General features: G+C 35.2%; 1 protein-coding gene across 1 annotated transcript; it reads left to right on the top strand.

The window, feature by feature from the left end:
- Nucleotides 1-10,716: 10,716 nt before the first annotated feature.
- On the top strand, nucleotides 10,717-11,655 carry LOC108398010 (olfactory receptor 6C2-like). Its single transcript, XM_017661749.3, has one exon. It carries the CDS (start codon nucleotides 10,717-10,719, stop codon nucleotides 11,653-11,655), a length of 939 nt encoding a protein of 312 aa, XP_017517238.3.
- Nucleotides 11,656-15,392: the final 3,737 nt, after the last annotated feature.

Here is a 15,392-nt window from a genome sequence, read left to right as displayed (position 1 = left end):
TGCAACAGGAGAGTGAGACAGATGCGGGATGAATGCTTGTAAGCAATAAATGGGTTTTAAACTTTATTTCTCCCTTTGATTGATTTCAGTTTCAAAGGTGTTTGCCTGTCTCTACCAACATGGTACAATGCCATCTGGATGGTTGGTCACCGGTCCCACTGGGATCAAGGGATGTAGCAAGACCTATGGGCCTCTGGTCAGACTAGGACAGTTACCGTACAGCACATGATTGGCTATTTGCCTTTTGTATCCCCAGGGAATGATAAAGCAGACTTACTATTACAGGTCTGATGTCTAGAAGGAAAGCCTACCTCTGAGGTAGTTCACTGGTTACATCAGAATCTGTTGCACACAGGGAAGAATACAATTTTAACTGTAGTCTGTCTTTGGGGCATGCTGCTGACCTTTTAGGAAGTCAACAGAGCCCACAAGGAATGCCTTGTGTGCTCTAAGAAGGACTTACACTGAGTCCTGCAGCAACATGGGACAGCAGTAAAGGGGCTGATACCCCTTGTCAGGTGACAGTAGATTATATTGGGACCCTGCCAATATCAGAAGGATATTGGTATACCGTGACTTGTGTTGATGTAGCTACTGAACTATTCTTTTCTTTTCCTACACATCTTGCAGATCACAAGTGACTAAAACGTACCTAGAATGTCTCTTTGCAGCCTGTGGCCGACTACATGTGATTGAGAGTGATCAAGGCATCCACTGTACTGGACGTGCAGTACAAGAATGGGTTCAGCAATTAGGAATAAAATAAAAGTTTCATGTACCATATAACCCTATTGGGGAAGGCATGATAGAGAGGTACAAGGGTTTGTAGAAATCTGGTCTGAAGTCAGACAGCAATAGTCTTTCAACAGGGCTTGTCATCTTGCTTATGGACAGACAGTGCTACAGCATTTGGGTGAGAATCCCTGAAAGAGAGCCTTGAGTCCTGTGGACATACTAACACACATTGTTGTCGGTCCTATACAATTGTATTGGAAAACCAAAAAGGAGTTATTGCAGCCAAGATATGGCCAGCAGTGCAAAATCCTCCTGCCAGGCCCATCTGCTCTTAACCCAGGAGACTCTGTCGAGTGGACGTGATCCTGGAGCTTTAGACACATGGACCAGTGATGGCTGGCCCTTCTGCTACCTTTGGAAAAAGGTCTGGAAGCTGGACTTCTCTCTGTTCTGGAGTAAGAGCAGAATGGTCCCCAATGATCACAGTAGTGTTCCCAAAATGATTGGGAGGTAAGAGTATCTTATGGGGAAGTTTTCTTTTTATGTAAATGGCCAGTACATGTACATCCTGCAGCAATATATACTGACCCACCTGTAAGTCCCAGACCAGGCTGAGATCCCATTCCTGCCACTGTGCCATCACAGGACCACTCTCTTGCATGCATAATACTTGATGGATAAGATTTGCATATTCTGGTGTTATTGAAACATGTATTTTATTGCCTGTAATGTTATTTTCTTCTATAATCTCTGTGGCTTTGACCCTCCCCATTTCTCCAGATGCCACCTTATGACAGCTCTGAACACCCTAGCTACTGGCTATCTGTGGAATGGTCAAGCTAAGAACTTAATGTGCATAGGACTTTGAACCTTGGTAAATTCTCTGGATTGAGGGTTATCATGATTTTTTTTCTGTTGTTGTTGTATATTATTAGTCTGGTTCCAGTACTCCTGTTTTCTTGAACAGGACCCATTGCAGAAGATGGGGAGTAAGTAGACTGTGAGGTAAAATTTCTGAAGGGTCAGATGTGGATAAAAGTGCAATACTTCCAGAATCTCTCTCCAGTCCTTAGTGTGTCTTCATATCAACAGGTAATTACAAGGAGCTGTTGGTGGCTAGGGCCTATCTGGACTGGAAAGTTTTGGTTGGGTCCTTTTACAGTGCGGTTGGGTTAGATAAAAGAGAGCAGGGGTAGACGAATGCTTGAAAGCAATAAATGGGTTTTTCCACTTTATTTCTCCTTTTGGTTGATTTTGGCTGCTAAAGTTATATGCCCTGGGCTGGGAACATATTTTTCCCCCCAGAGTTACCAGGGGACACAGAGATAGACAGGCTTGGAGAAACAGAGTCAGGGGCACATTCATATAGGTCTGTTTCCATGCTTCCTGTCTTATCCTTTGGTCTGTTTTTCATACTACTGCCAATAAAACTTTGTTCTTTTTCAGGAGTGTTTTTCTAGACTTAGTCTTCTGCATTGCCAAACAAATTTTAGAATCAGACTTTTACTTTACAGAAAAATAGTTTGCTAGTATTTTGATAGACTTTGTGAAATGGATGGATTGATTGACCAAATCAATGCAACAATTGGTCAGTGTACAATTTACATTTGTAGAGTATAGAGCCTTCCAATCTATTAACATGGTGTCCCTGTTCACTCATTTAGTTATTCTTTAACTTCTTTCAATATCTTACAGTTTTACTTTTGAGTGCATATTTGTGCACTTAGAATTATTGGAAGTGACAAATTAAATTTGTTTATAAGTATTCATTGGTTTTGAATGATATTATAAAGGGAATGATTGCAAATACTTATCTTCTAATTTCTCACTTTCAGTACATAGGAGCAAAATTGATTATTGTGTATTGACTTGTTGTCCATGAACTTTAAGTTGTGTAATAAATTCTAAAACTTTTTATTAAATTTTTTTGGATTTTCAACATAGACATAAATTCTTTTCTAAATTAACAACTTTATGCATTAAAAAAAATTCTTATATCTATTATCCTTTTCTGTTAATTGTTCTATCTAGGGCCTCCAATATAATGTTGAGAAAAATTATGTATCAAATATCATTTTCTTATTACAGACTCAGATGTATGCTATCAACATTCAACATTGAGCATGATTGCTAAGCATTTGTGGGTATGTAAGGAGTTTGTCAGATTAGAGAAGTTCCCTTTTTTTATGGGTCATCATAAATAGATGTGGAATTTTATACATTTTAAAAACTGAGAGATTCATAGGATTTTATTCATATTCTATGAATGTGATAAAACTGCATTAATTATTTTCAAATATCAAACCAGCCTATGATCTCAGGAAGTAATAGAAGTGTATGTTGGTTACCATCCTTTCTGTATTGCACTAGTCCTATGTTGTTAACATTTGTTTGGGACATTTGTATGTTTAATCACAAGAGAGATTATTCTAAAATATTCCTTTCCTGTAATGTGTGACAGGGTATTATTGAAAAACAGCATCATTGAGATATAATTCATAAGCCATACATTTTACCCAGTTAAAGTATGATTTAATGATTATTAGTATATTCATACATATGTACCACCATCACCATAGTCCATTTTGGGATATTTCCATCACTTCCAAAGAGGCCCCCATTTTAGCTTTTATATCCAACACATGTCCCCTTCCCATCCTTAAGCAATCACTAATCTGATTTCTGTCTTTATATATTTCCCTATTCTGAGGTTTCATATAAATGAAATCATATGACATTTGGTCTTTGTGACAGGCTTCTACCACTCAGCACAATGTTTCCAAAATTCATCCAAGTCATAGCTTATATTAGTTCTTCATTTTCATGGCCTATATCATTCATCAGAGTATTAAATATAACTAGTCATGCAGAGATTGCCATATTGACTATAGTACAGGCACAGGTATATGCTGGAATATGACCCCTTTGAAATATTAATGTGTATGCATATAGCACATTTAATGTATTCATTCATCCACTGATAGTCATTTGGTTCTTTTGTACATTTTTGTTTTTGTGGATAATGCTTCCATAAACACTTGTATATGGGTTTTTGTGTGGATATATGTTTTCATTTCTCTTGAGTGTATGTTTAGGAATGGAATTGTGGTGAATAGAGTCCTATTATACTCTACATTTAATCTTTAGTGTAAGTGCAAGACTTTTCCAGTATGGCTGCACCATTTTACATTCCCACCAGCACTGTATGAGCATTCATATTTCTCCAGAACTTTGTCAGTACCTGTTATTAACTGACTTCTTTATTTTTTCCATCCTATTGGCTGTCAAGTGGTATCTTGTTCCATTGATTTATATTTCCATGATGATTAATAATATTCAATACCTTTTTTTTGTGTTTACTGGTCATTCGGATATCTTTCTTGGATGAAGGGTAACATTATTAGGTATAATGTACATTGAACAACACATAAATATATGTATAAATATATATATCAGGTATACAGATCAATGTATGCTTTAGTGAATTTTCATAAAGTGAATGAACCCCTGTAACCATAGTCAGAATAAAGATAAATTATTATCAAAGAATCCCCTTCCATACCAAAGAATACTTATCTCTTCATAGGTGACAAGAGTCTTGACCTAAACAGTTGCAATAATTATTTTTAAATTTTCTTGAGTTTATATAAGTCAAATCACACAGTTTCTGGTTTTTTTGCATCCAAAATTGTATTTGTGAGCTTTTACATGTTGTTTTATTAAGTCATTTACCATTTTCATTGCATACATATATAACAATTCATTCTTTTATTACTCAAGATCAGTAGGGTGATTCCAGTTTGGTGGTTTTTATTAGCAATGCTGCTATGCACATTTTTATTCTTCATTTGAGGGACATATAAATATTTCTTTTGCTTCACTATTGTATACTTAGGAGTGCTATTATTGTATCAAAGGTGTATGTTTTGTGATAATTGGCTCCAGAAAAAACATCATGGTACTAATTAGTGCTCTCACACCAGTGGTACATGAAAATTCTAGCACCAAATCCACAGCAGCATGTGATATTCTTTTTTTTTAATTTTAGATATTATAGTGATTTTGGAACAATGAAAAATAGGAAACAAGCAAAAAGATGATAAGTGTAAATCTAAATATGCAGAGATTGTCATATTAGATGAAGTACAGAGTCAAACTATATGCTTATACTAGGCATCCTTTTGAAATAGATATTTTAAAAGCAGAAGGTTGGAAAATAAACAAATTCATAATTATGCAGAATATGTAAAAACCCCTTTTATCAACTACATTGATAGAGCATGTCCAGAGAAATGAAAAAGACCTAGAAGGCTGAAATAATACTAACAATTGCCTTGTCCAAAATAACCTTTAGCGGTAACCCCCCCAAACTGAAGGAGAATACACATTCCTCTTAAGTGCTCATGGACAATTTACCAATATAATCAATATTCTGAAGCATAACAATATCTTAACAAATCTGGAGATTTGAAATGCAAGAATATTCATTCTCCAAAAAGGAATTCAATAAGACCTAGAAATAATGTTTGTGATGCTTCCATATTATGTATATTTTTGGTTTATTTATTTTTAACTCTATAAAAAATCTTTTAGTGGCTAACCTATTGCTTAGAATATTGGTTGTTCATGAGCATTTTGTTTAATTTCCACATATTTCGGATTTTCCAATTTTTTTCTTGTATTAATTTCTAGTTTCATGCTCTTGTGGGGCAGAAAAGACCATTGATACAGTTTCAGTCTTCTTTTATTAAAGGCTTATAGCCTAACATGAGATCTACCTCAGAGAAATAAGCTATAGATGCCTGAAAGGATTGTGTACATGGCTGCTATTTGGTAGAATCTTCTGTGTATGCCTTTTAGATCCATTTGTCCATAATCTTTTTCAAGTCATGTTTCCTTATTGGATTTCTGCCTGGATGTTTTATCATTGATGAAATTTGTGTCCTGAAGTCTCCTAATATTTCGGTATTTCTATTTTTCCTTTTAGGTCTGTTAATTATTGTTTTATATATTTAGGAGCTGTGATGTTGAGTGCATATATATTTATAATTGTTATATCTTCATGATGAATTTTTTACCGAGATGTAATTTATACAGAACATTGTGTAAATTTCAGTTAACATCTCTATCACATCACATAATTATCACTTCTTTTGTGGTGAGAACTTTTCAGACTACTCTCTCAGCAGTTTTGAAGTATGTAATACAATATTGTTGATTTTAACCACTATGCTGTGCATTAGAGCTCCAGAACTTATTCATCTTCTAATTACAAGGTTATACCCTCTCCATTTCACCCCCCACCATCTCCTGGTAACCACCATTCTTCTCTCAGTTTCTATGAAAACAGATTGTCGTAGAAACTTTTTTGATTGCACACAGCAGTTATATCAGTCAGTATTTTTCTTTTCCTGAGTTACTTCCCTTAGCATAATGCCCTCAACGCATATCCATGGTGTCACACATGGCAGAATTTCCTTCTCTCTTGAGGATGAATAATATTCCATTGTATATGTGTACCACATCTTCTTCCTTCCTTCATGTGTTCATGGAGAATTAGGTTGATTCCTTTCCTGGCTATTATGAATAATGCTGCAGTAAGCATGGGAGTGCATGTGTCACTTCAGTGCCTGTTTTCATCCCCTTTGTCTATGTCCCTAAAGTGTATTGATGGATCAGAAGGCACTTTTATTTTTAGGTTTTTGAGGACAATCCATATTGTTTTCCAAAATGGCTGACCAATTTACATTCCCACAGACCATGTAGGAGGGTTCCTATTATTTGGCATCCTCACCAACATTTATTACCTACTGCTTTCTTGATGATAGCCATTCTAACAGGTGGGAACTGATAGTTCATTGCGGTTTTGATGAGCATTTTCTGGTTATCTATGATGTTGGTCATATTTTCATATACCTGTTCTCCATGTGGGTGACTTCTTTTAAAAATGCCTGGTTAGTTCAACTGTCCATTTTTTAAATCAGGCTTTCATTTTTTTGCTGCTGTTGAGTTGTATGTGTTTCCTACATGTTTTGGATTTTTTAAGGGCCCTAAATACAGTTTATCTGGTATGGTTTGCAAAAATTTTCTCCTCTTTGGTAGTTTGCCTTATCAGTTTGTTGATGGTGTCCTTCCAAGCAAAATTTTCTTAGTTTGATGTTTTCCTACTTATTGATTTTTGCTTTTGTCACTTGTGGTTTTGTGTCATATCTAAAATATTATTCCCAAGATTAATGTAAAGGAGATTCTTCCCTATACTGTCTTCTTGGAGCATTATAATTTCAAGTCTTATGTTCACGTCTTTAATTCATTTCCAGTTCATTTTCATGAGCTGTTTAAGAGTGGAGTCCAATTCCATTTTCCTGTATGTGGTCATCCAGTTTTCTCAACACCATTATTGTAAATATTTCTTTCTCCAGTAAGTGTTCTTGGCTTCCTTGTGAAATAATATATGTGGAGGTTTATTTCTGGGCCATCTATTCTCCTGCATTGGTATATGTGCCTGGTTTTATGTCAGAACCATAGTGTTTCAGCTGTAGCTTTGTAGTATAGTTTGAAATCAGGAAGTGTGATACGTTCAAATTTGTTATTTTATCTAGTTATTACTCTGGTTTATAGAAAGCTATGAAAATAAAATGAAAATATATAACTTTTAATTTAATATTAATAAATATTAAACAAAATTGCATGAATATTAAACATTCATTAAATAAATATTTTATTTAATATCAATAAAATTAATTTTTTTCTGAAAGATAACATGAGATTCTATGTATGTAAAATAGCATAAATAATGACCAAGTTAAAAGTGGTCAAATATTTGCAACATGTATCACAAATTGTTAACATAGAAAAGTAATAACAATGCTCAGTTCTGGGAAATATTGTAAAAAGGAAAAGATATTTATAGAAAAATATCTGCATCACACGTGAAAGTTGATATATAAAAAAACATGTTCATAATAAAAATTATAGAATCATATAATAAGCTCAAGGTAGTCATTCCTTATAAGAGTGAATTTTTTCTTTAAGAAATCACAAAGATTCTACTGTTAGGATTGATTTCAAATCATAATGGAATAAACCAAAAAGAAATATTACTTATTCTCCAAATATGATACAAATTTATAACCATTGAGTAAAAAAAAAGTTTAATTTTAATTATCAAAGTAGTTTGAAAACCTACCCACAAAGGACATTTCATATTTCTGAATATGCCAATTAATAAGAATATACTACATGGAATTTTATGGAAGTGTGTAATAGACACATTAAGTGTCATTATTACTTTAAAGCTTAATTTTTTCATTTTTGTTATGTTAATGTTTTAATAATACATAGCAATTACATAAGGTGAAAATATGTTGATAAAGTACAAAAGTAATTGTATTCTGTCATGGTAATTAGCAGTTAAAGATGTTATTGAATAAAAGGATATAAAGGTAGGCTTGCTCTTTTTCATTTGATTTTTATTTTCTGTGAAGTCCTCTGTTGCACATCACTGTGGAATCTTCAATTCTCTGAGGACATTGTCCCCACTGCTGCCTGTTCCAGGGTCTTTGCCAAAAGATTACACAAAAGATTCATAAATAAGTCTGGATCCTAATTCATCTGGGACTTGGGTCCACATACGAGCCATGCAAACCGTTCCTCATCCTTCTAACCCTCCGGATGTTCCGGGATAAACAAGCAACTGAAACCAGTATGTCTGTAGTCTTTGAGAGACTAAGAAAATTATTTTCTTTAAGAAACAGTTTGATGTATTTTACCAAGATCAATGGATAGTTAATTGAATTGTGGTAAAAAGAAACAAGAGTTTACAATTTTGAGTTGATTGAAGATTTTGATAGGGCTGGATTTGTATATCAACAAATGTTAAGTTACCTAAAAATAGGTGAAATGAAGGACTTCTGGAAGCAACCTTGAATTGGAAATCATCAGCTGACATAATTTAGATTCCTGCAGTTTTTTAAAAGACAAAAGAAGGAAACATATATCAGTGAAACAATAGTGTCTATTAATTTTTTCAAGATATTTAGGAGCAAGGACATGGCTCAAATTTACAGACTTGTGTAAAGCACAGTGATATTAAGACTGAAAAAAAGAGAGGTAGGTGGGTGTAATGTTTCTTTTTCTATGTCTCAAGTCTCTTATTCTACTTAATTGTTTTAATTGCTTAATCCATTGCAACTATTCATTTAATTTATTGTTAGTTGTGTGATGCTCATATTCAGAGGAGTGCCCAGCTCATCCTAATACATCAAACCAGGGTCATCCTTGCATTCTTTACCAAAACCTGAAAACTCTTAGGTATTTACTATGGGAAATGGGCAGATGGTGTGTACAGAGTATATCCTACTTCTGAAGGAAGGATATTTTAAACTCATTAAATGAAACCTTTACATACCCAGTTACTTAGAATTTGCATAATGATTGATGTGGTTTTTCATCAAATTATTTATGGCCTTTAAGAAGCGTTGGAGATTGAAATCATTTTAGAAGAAATTAGTGTAGTTATTTGTTGCTAAGCAAGGATCAACCACAGGTCATACAAAGGTCCAAAAGCAGAATTTAAGAGTTTTATTCAGTGGTGTTAACATATTTCTGGCAAGTGTATTGAGTAAATATGGATAGAATCCACAAAAGGAAAACTATTTCTCTGCCAAACAGTGATAAGCTAGGTAAGGTTTTTTTTTTTTTTCTTTTTGCCTCAATGTGGGTATTATATATATTCTGAGTACATAGTCAGGTCAGGGTGTGACTCAGGAGCCACTCAGAACATTTCCTACACCAAACATAAAAGCCACCAAGAATCTTCTCAATCAGAGCCAAGGTATGGCAAAAGTAAGAGTTGTCAGAGTATTTTTAAAATTGAGTCCACATAATAAATATTATAACTTATCTAGGTCTGGGGATAAATATTACCTTGAATTAACTCTATATCTAAGTCTCCTACAGCTCGGAGGTTATTACATTAAACAAGATGAAAATGCTGTCTCCAACAAATGTTTTACATCTGCTATTAAGCATAAAGTGTGACAAAAACACAGAGAAAGTTCTTAATGTGGCTTGGGAGATTTGGAAGGACTTCTCTAAAGAGTTAAATAGAAACAGAAAAATGAATCACAAAGACCCAGTTATAGGTCAGAATCAGCATAATGGATGTAGTCAGGGGTGGGAGGGGAACATAAATGATTATACAAAATTTTTTCCACACAGGTAATACATACAAGATGACTTGTTCAGTGGAACGGGCTTTCACAGCATTCGTACAGGAAACTAGAAATATGTTGTGTCACACACACCTGTTGTGTTTTTAGTTCATTCAGGAAAAAAATCCTACAAGCAGAAAGTGACAATGAGGAAAACCTTGGTTATTGATAAGGGAAATGTGCTTAAGGGAAGTAGTAGACCATGAGCTAATCTATTCCAAAGTGCAAATTAAAATAATAGTGCACCTTTAAAAAATTCTCATGGATGATTCTATTTTCCTTGGACTACATTATTCAAAAAATTCCATAAAAACATTATTTTTTTCTGAAATACAGTCATGACCATTTAGTAGGTTATAAAATCAACATGATGATACATGTATTTATTTTTATTGAGATATATTAGAACATAAACATCAGAGAGTAGAGAACCTAAGGGTTAGTTTTTTGTTTCCAATATATGTGTGTAAGTATTTGTGTAGGTGTGAGCAGGTACACTGGGCTGCAATATAAAATATCTACCTTACCATTTGTTGTTGTAAAAAACATTTGAAAGCCAGGTTTATGATTCACCTAATGATATGCTATCAACAGAGCCAAGAGCATGAATTATTTTTAAAACTCATTATCAAGAAAAACAAAATACACGTAAAATACATTGCTTGGCTTTTCTGAACAAAACCCATCGTAAGACAATTTTTCCACTCTCTACTCAGATCTTACTGCCATTGCTCTTACATGCAGACTGGGAAAAAGACAGGACCCAGGAATGAGAAACCACACATCTCTCACCAGTTTCATCCTCCTGGGATTGACAGATGACCCTCAGCTACAGATTCTGATTTTTATATTTCTACTGATCACCTACATGTTGAGTGTAACTGGAAACCTGAGCATCATCATCCTCACATTAGTGGATTCTCACCTTAAAACTGCAATGTACTTTTTTCTTCAAAATTTCTCTTTGTTAGAAATCTCATTCACTTCTGCCTGCATTCCTAGATTCTTGTACAGTATATCAACAGGTGACAGGACTGTTACATATAATGCTTGTGTATGCCAACTATTTTTTACATATGTTTTTGGAGTAACGGAATTTTTTCTCCTGGCTACCATTTCCTTTGATCGATATGTAGCCATCTGCAAACCCCTACATTACATGACTATTATGAACTACAGGGTCTGCAAAAGGCTAATCTTCTGCTGTTGGGTGACTACTCTACTGATCATATTGCCACCACTTAGCTTGGGACTGGATCTGGAATTCTGTGACTCTAATGCCATTGAACACTTTCTCTGTGATGCTAAGCCAATATTGAAGATCTCATGCTCAGATACATGGTTCATAGATCAGATGATCATTATCTGCTCTGTGATGGTTTTTATTGTGACTCTGGTGTGTGTGGTTCTGTCCTACATGTACATCATCAGAACAATTCTAAGACTCCCCTCTGCCCAGCAGAGGACAAAAGCCTTTTCCACCTGTTCTTCCCACATTATTGTGGTTTCTATCACCTATGGCAGCTGCATCTTTGTTTATATCAAACCTTCAGCAAAAGATGAAATGGCCATTAATAAGGGAGTAACCATACTCACTACTTCCATTTCCCCCATGTTGAACCCATTCATTTACACTCTGAGGAACAAACAAGTGAAACAAGCCTTTAATGACTTGGTCAAAAGATTTATATTACTGTTAAAGAATTAGGGGAATATTGATGTCCAGATCCCTAAGCACTTTTTCTTCTGTTTCTATGTAACTTTGTCTTTTCCTCATCTATATTTGGCCTTCCATTCAGTACTGACCCTTGTCAATTTACCACTTTCATCTCCGTATAAAAAAGCTTCTTTCAGATGATAATTGTAATGAAGAAAAATGAGATTAGGTGTTTCAGGAAATCTAAACTGGACTTCACTCCTAAGATTTCCTTACCATTGCTAAAAGGATTGGGAAATTTATCTTAAAATATTAGTAGAATAGTGAACATCGTCACTCAAAAGAAAGCACACACACACAGAAAAACAGAAATAAGACAAAAACCTTACTCAAATGAGAAGGAATTAATATCGAAAAGAATCAATACTTTTCTAAGTGCTATGAGGTAAAATTTCATAAATGCAAAATATTTTTCAATTAGGGAATATGTAAAAGATTTATGATTTGAGAGAAGCATTTAATAATGGAGTATCTTTAAAATCACTTGATTCTCATATTATTTTATTGACTGGATCCTGTCCAATATAAACGTTATTTAAAATTTGCCAAAGGACATGATTCAAGTTACAATGAAGAGACAAATGCACTGGCATTTCCTGTTTAAGATAAATCCTTCACTGAAGTTACATAAAACAGATTAACATTGATATTCCAATTAAAATCTCAAATCTTGAATGTAGAGCATTTAAAAAACAGATGGCAGCAAGTACAAGGAAACTAATGTAGGGCTAGAAGAGTGATAAATAAGCAGTAAGTCAAATATACTGGGAATGAAAAAAAAACAATAAAATGTGAATACAAATATCAATGAGATGATTTTCTATTTTAAAAGGAAAAAAGACTGTTCAAGAATCCAAATTATGCACCTAACAATAATTCTTTTAAGGAAGACTAGCATTTCATTACTGAATGCATTATGCACCAACTTCCACTTCTATAGTTGAACATAGCAAAATTTCCTTTGATTCTTGTTCTCGTACTTCAGGCCACTTCTCATACTGTCACTTACGCAGGCAGGAATTGTCCCCTCATTTTTTGACTTCCAAACCCAAAGGGCCCTCCAGTTAAAATGACATTCCCACAGGAATTTTTTGGTGACCTTGTCTTATGATTGCACCAAGAGTACCACCAGGCCTTGGTCAGTCTGACTCATTCACACTAGTGTCATCACTTACCTGGTACTTTCATTCCTTACCAAACTGCATTTCATCTTTACTTGTCCTTCTACTGATAGAGGCAAATGCCTTGGAGAATGTTTGCTTCATATGTCAAATTCTAGAATGCTTTATGCCTGGTGCCTAGACCAATATTAGTTACATAAAGGATAAGTTACCAACATGATGATTTGAAGCTTCAGAAGATGCAAATGAGGACTAACATATGAAGAGAAAAAATATCAAAGTAACAATGAGTTGAATCTGTGAAAAATAGATAAAGAATGGCATGACAGTCAGAAACAATCCTGGTAAAATATTTATATTTAAATATCTAAAGGAAATAAAATGTAAGCCACAATTTGTTGAAAATGTATATTGATAAACCTGAAAATAATCCTACAACATATATGTGTATTCATAATTTACACTGGAGAAATGTGGAAAAATCAAAGTTTAAAAGCATGAATTACTGAAAGGGGATTAAACATGATGGCATGAGAAGTGAGACAGAAACCTTCTCACAAAACCATATATAATATGAAAATATAGTTAATACAACTAATCCTAAAAGAGCAACAGGAAAGAAGGCTGTACCAGACTGCATATACCTAGATAAAAGAACAGACCTCGTGGAACAGAGCAATGTATCAAAGCTGTGAAACAGCAGGATGAAATCACTTCCCAACCCCAGATCATGGGCAGTATGAAGAGAAATGGAGTGGGAAGGGGGCTCAGACCTAGGACTGCTGAAGACCCAGCCCTGGAGATCTGTCTGGTAATACAAACATACATTACATGGTGATCTGGAGATTAGTGGGGTTGAAAAGCGAAACAGGTGGAATACTTGAAGAGACTGAGATTCCAGCTGCTTGTGGAAAGCAGGGATCCACATCTGGCTGCTCTGGGACAAAAGAAAGGCAGGCAGTCTGAGAGACTCCCTAACAGCAGGAGGGCTGCTAAAGGGGCAAGGATTGCAGAGAGCTTGCTGCTCAGGAGAAAGGACAGGTGGACAAAATTGGGCACACTCTGCCCAGCAGATTGGGAACTTTTAAGAGCTATAGGTGCTCCATTCCCCTGTCTGGCTACCCAGCTCTGAGGCCTCCCACCATAATACATAGCATGCTGCGCCTTCCTCCTGGCTGGCACCAGCTTGCTCTTGTACCAGGCCAGCCGGGTGGGGGGGGGGCAGTCTATTGCAGCTACAAGCACAAACCATAGAGGATTCTACCTGCATTCTTGGCCCAATGGCCCTGACAATGGAGACAGGTGTTGCACTGAGAAGCAGGAAACAGCACTTTCCTCCTGACAAGCACCAGTGCCATTCAACTGTGACCCCTGCCATTGCCCCAGGGGCTGAGCAGGTCCAGAGAGTAGAGCTTCTGGCAATAGGCGGCACCACATACAAATATGAAATGCCAAAGGAACCTGGTTCAAACCAAAATCCCACAAACACCGGAAAAGGGCCAAGCGAAACTGAATTTATCAACCTTTCACAGTGAGATTTCAAAATAGAAATCATAAACATGCTCATGGAGGTATAGAAAAATATTCAAGACCACAGGGAATAATAAGATTCAATCATTAAAGAATACAGTATCTGAAATGAAACACACAACGGAGGGATTTTAAAGCAGATTAGATGAAGCAGAGGAGACAGTAAATGAAGTAGAAATCAGAGAAGAGGAATACAAAGAAACTGAGACATAGAGAGATAAAAGGATCTCTAGAAATAAAAGAACATTGATAGAGGTATGTGACCAATCAAAACAGAATAAAACATTTGCATTATAGGGATACCAGAAGAAGAAGAGAGAGAAAAAGGATAGAAAGTGACTTTGAGGAGATAATTTATGAAAACTTATCCAATCTGAGGAAAGAGTTATTCTCTCAGGCCATGGGGGGGCACAGATCTCCCAAAAGAAGGGAACCAAGGAAGACAACACCAAGACATATAATAATTAAAATGTCAAACATCAGGGATAAGGACAGAATATTAAAAGCAACCAGAGAGAGAATAAAGATAACATACAAAGGAAAACCCATCAGGCTATCATCAGACTTCTCAGCAGAAGCCTTATAGGCCAGAAGGGAGTGGCATGATATATTTAATACAATGAAGCAGAAGGGCCTCAAACCAAGAATGATCTACCCAGCAAGATTATCATTTAATTTGAGGAAAAGATTAAACAATTTTCAGATAAAAAGCTGAATTTAGCTCCCACAAACCATCTATCCAGTGTATTTTGGAGGGACTGTTATAGATGGAAGTGTTCCTAAGGCTAAATAGCTGTCACCAGAGAAAGTAAAATGACACTAAAAAAGTAGAAAAATTAATTACTGAGCATATGCAATATCAAATCAACTATCCCCAAAGTCAATCAAGGGGTAGATAAAGAGTCCAGAATATAATACCTAATATATTAAGAATGGTGGAGGAAGAAAAAGGAGGAAGAAAAAAATAGAACCATTATATTGTGTTTATAATAGCATACTAAGTGTGTTAAATTAGACCATTAGATAATGAGGAAGTTACCCCTGACCCTTTGATAACCACAAAACTAAAGCTTGAAA

This window comes from Manis javanica, chromosome 10 (assembly GCF_040802235.1).
Source record: "Manis javanica isolate MJ-LG chromosome 10, MJ_LKY, whole genome shotgun sequence".
NCBI classification, from domain to species: Eukaryota; Metazoa; Chordata; class Mammalia; order Pholidota; family Manidae; genus Manis; species Manis javanica.
Note: the sequence above shows the minus strand (reverse complement) of the source record. Positions and strands in the feature narration are given on the sequence as shown.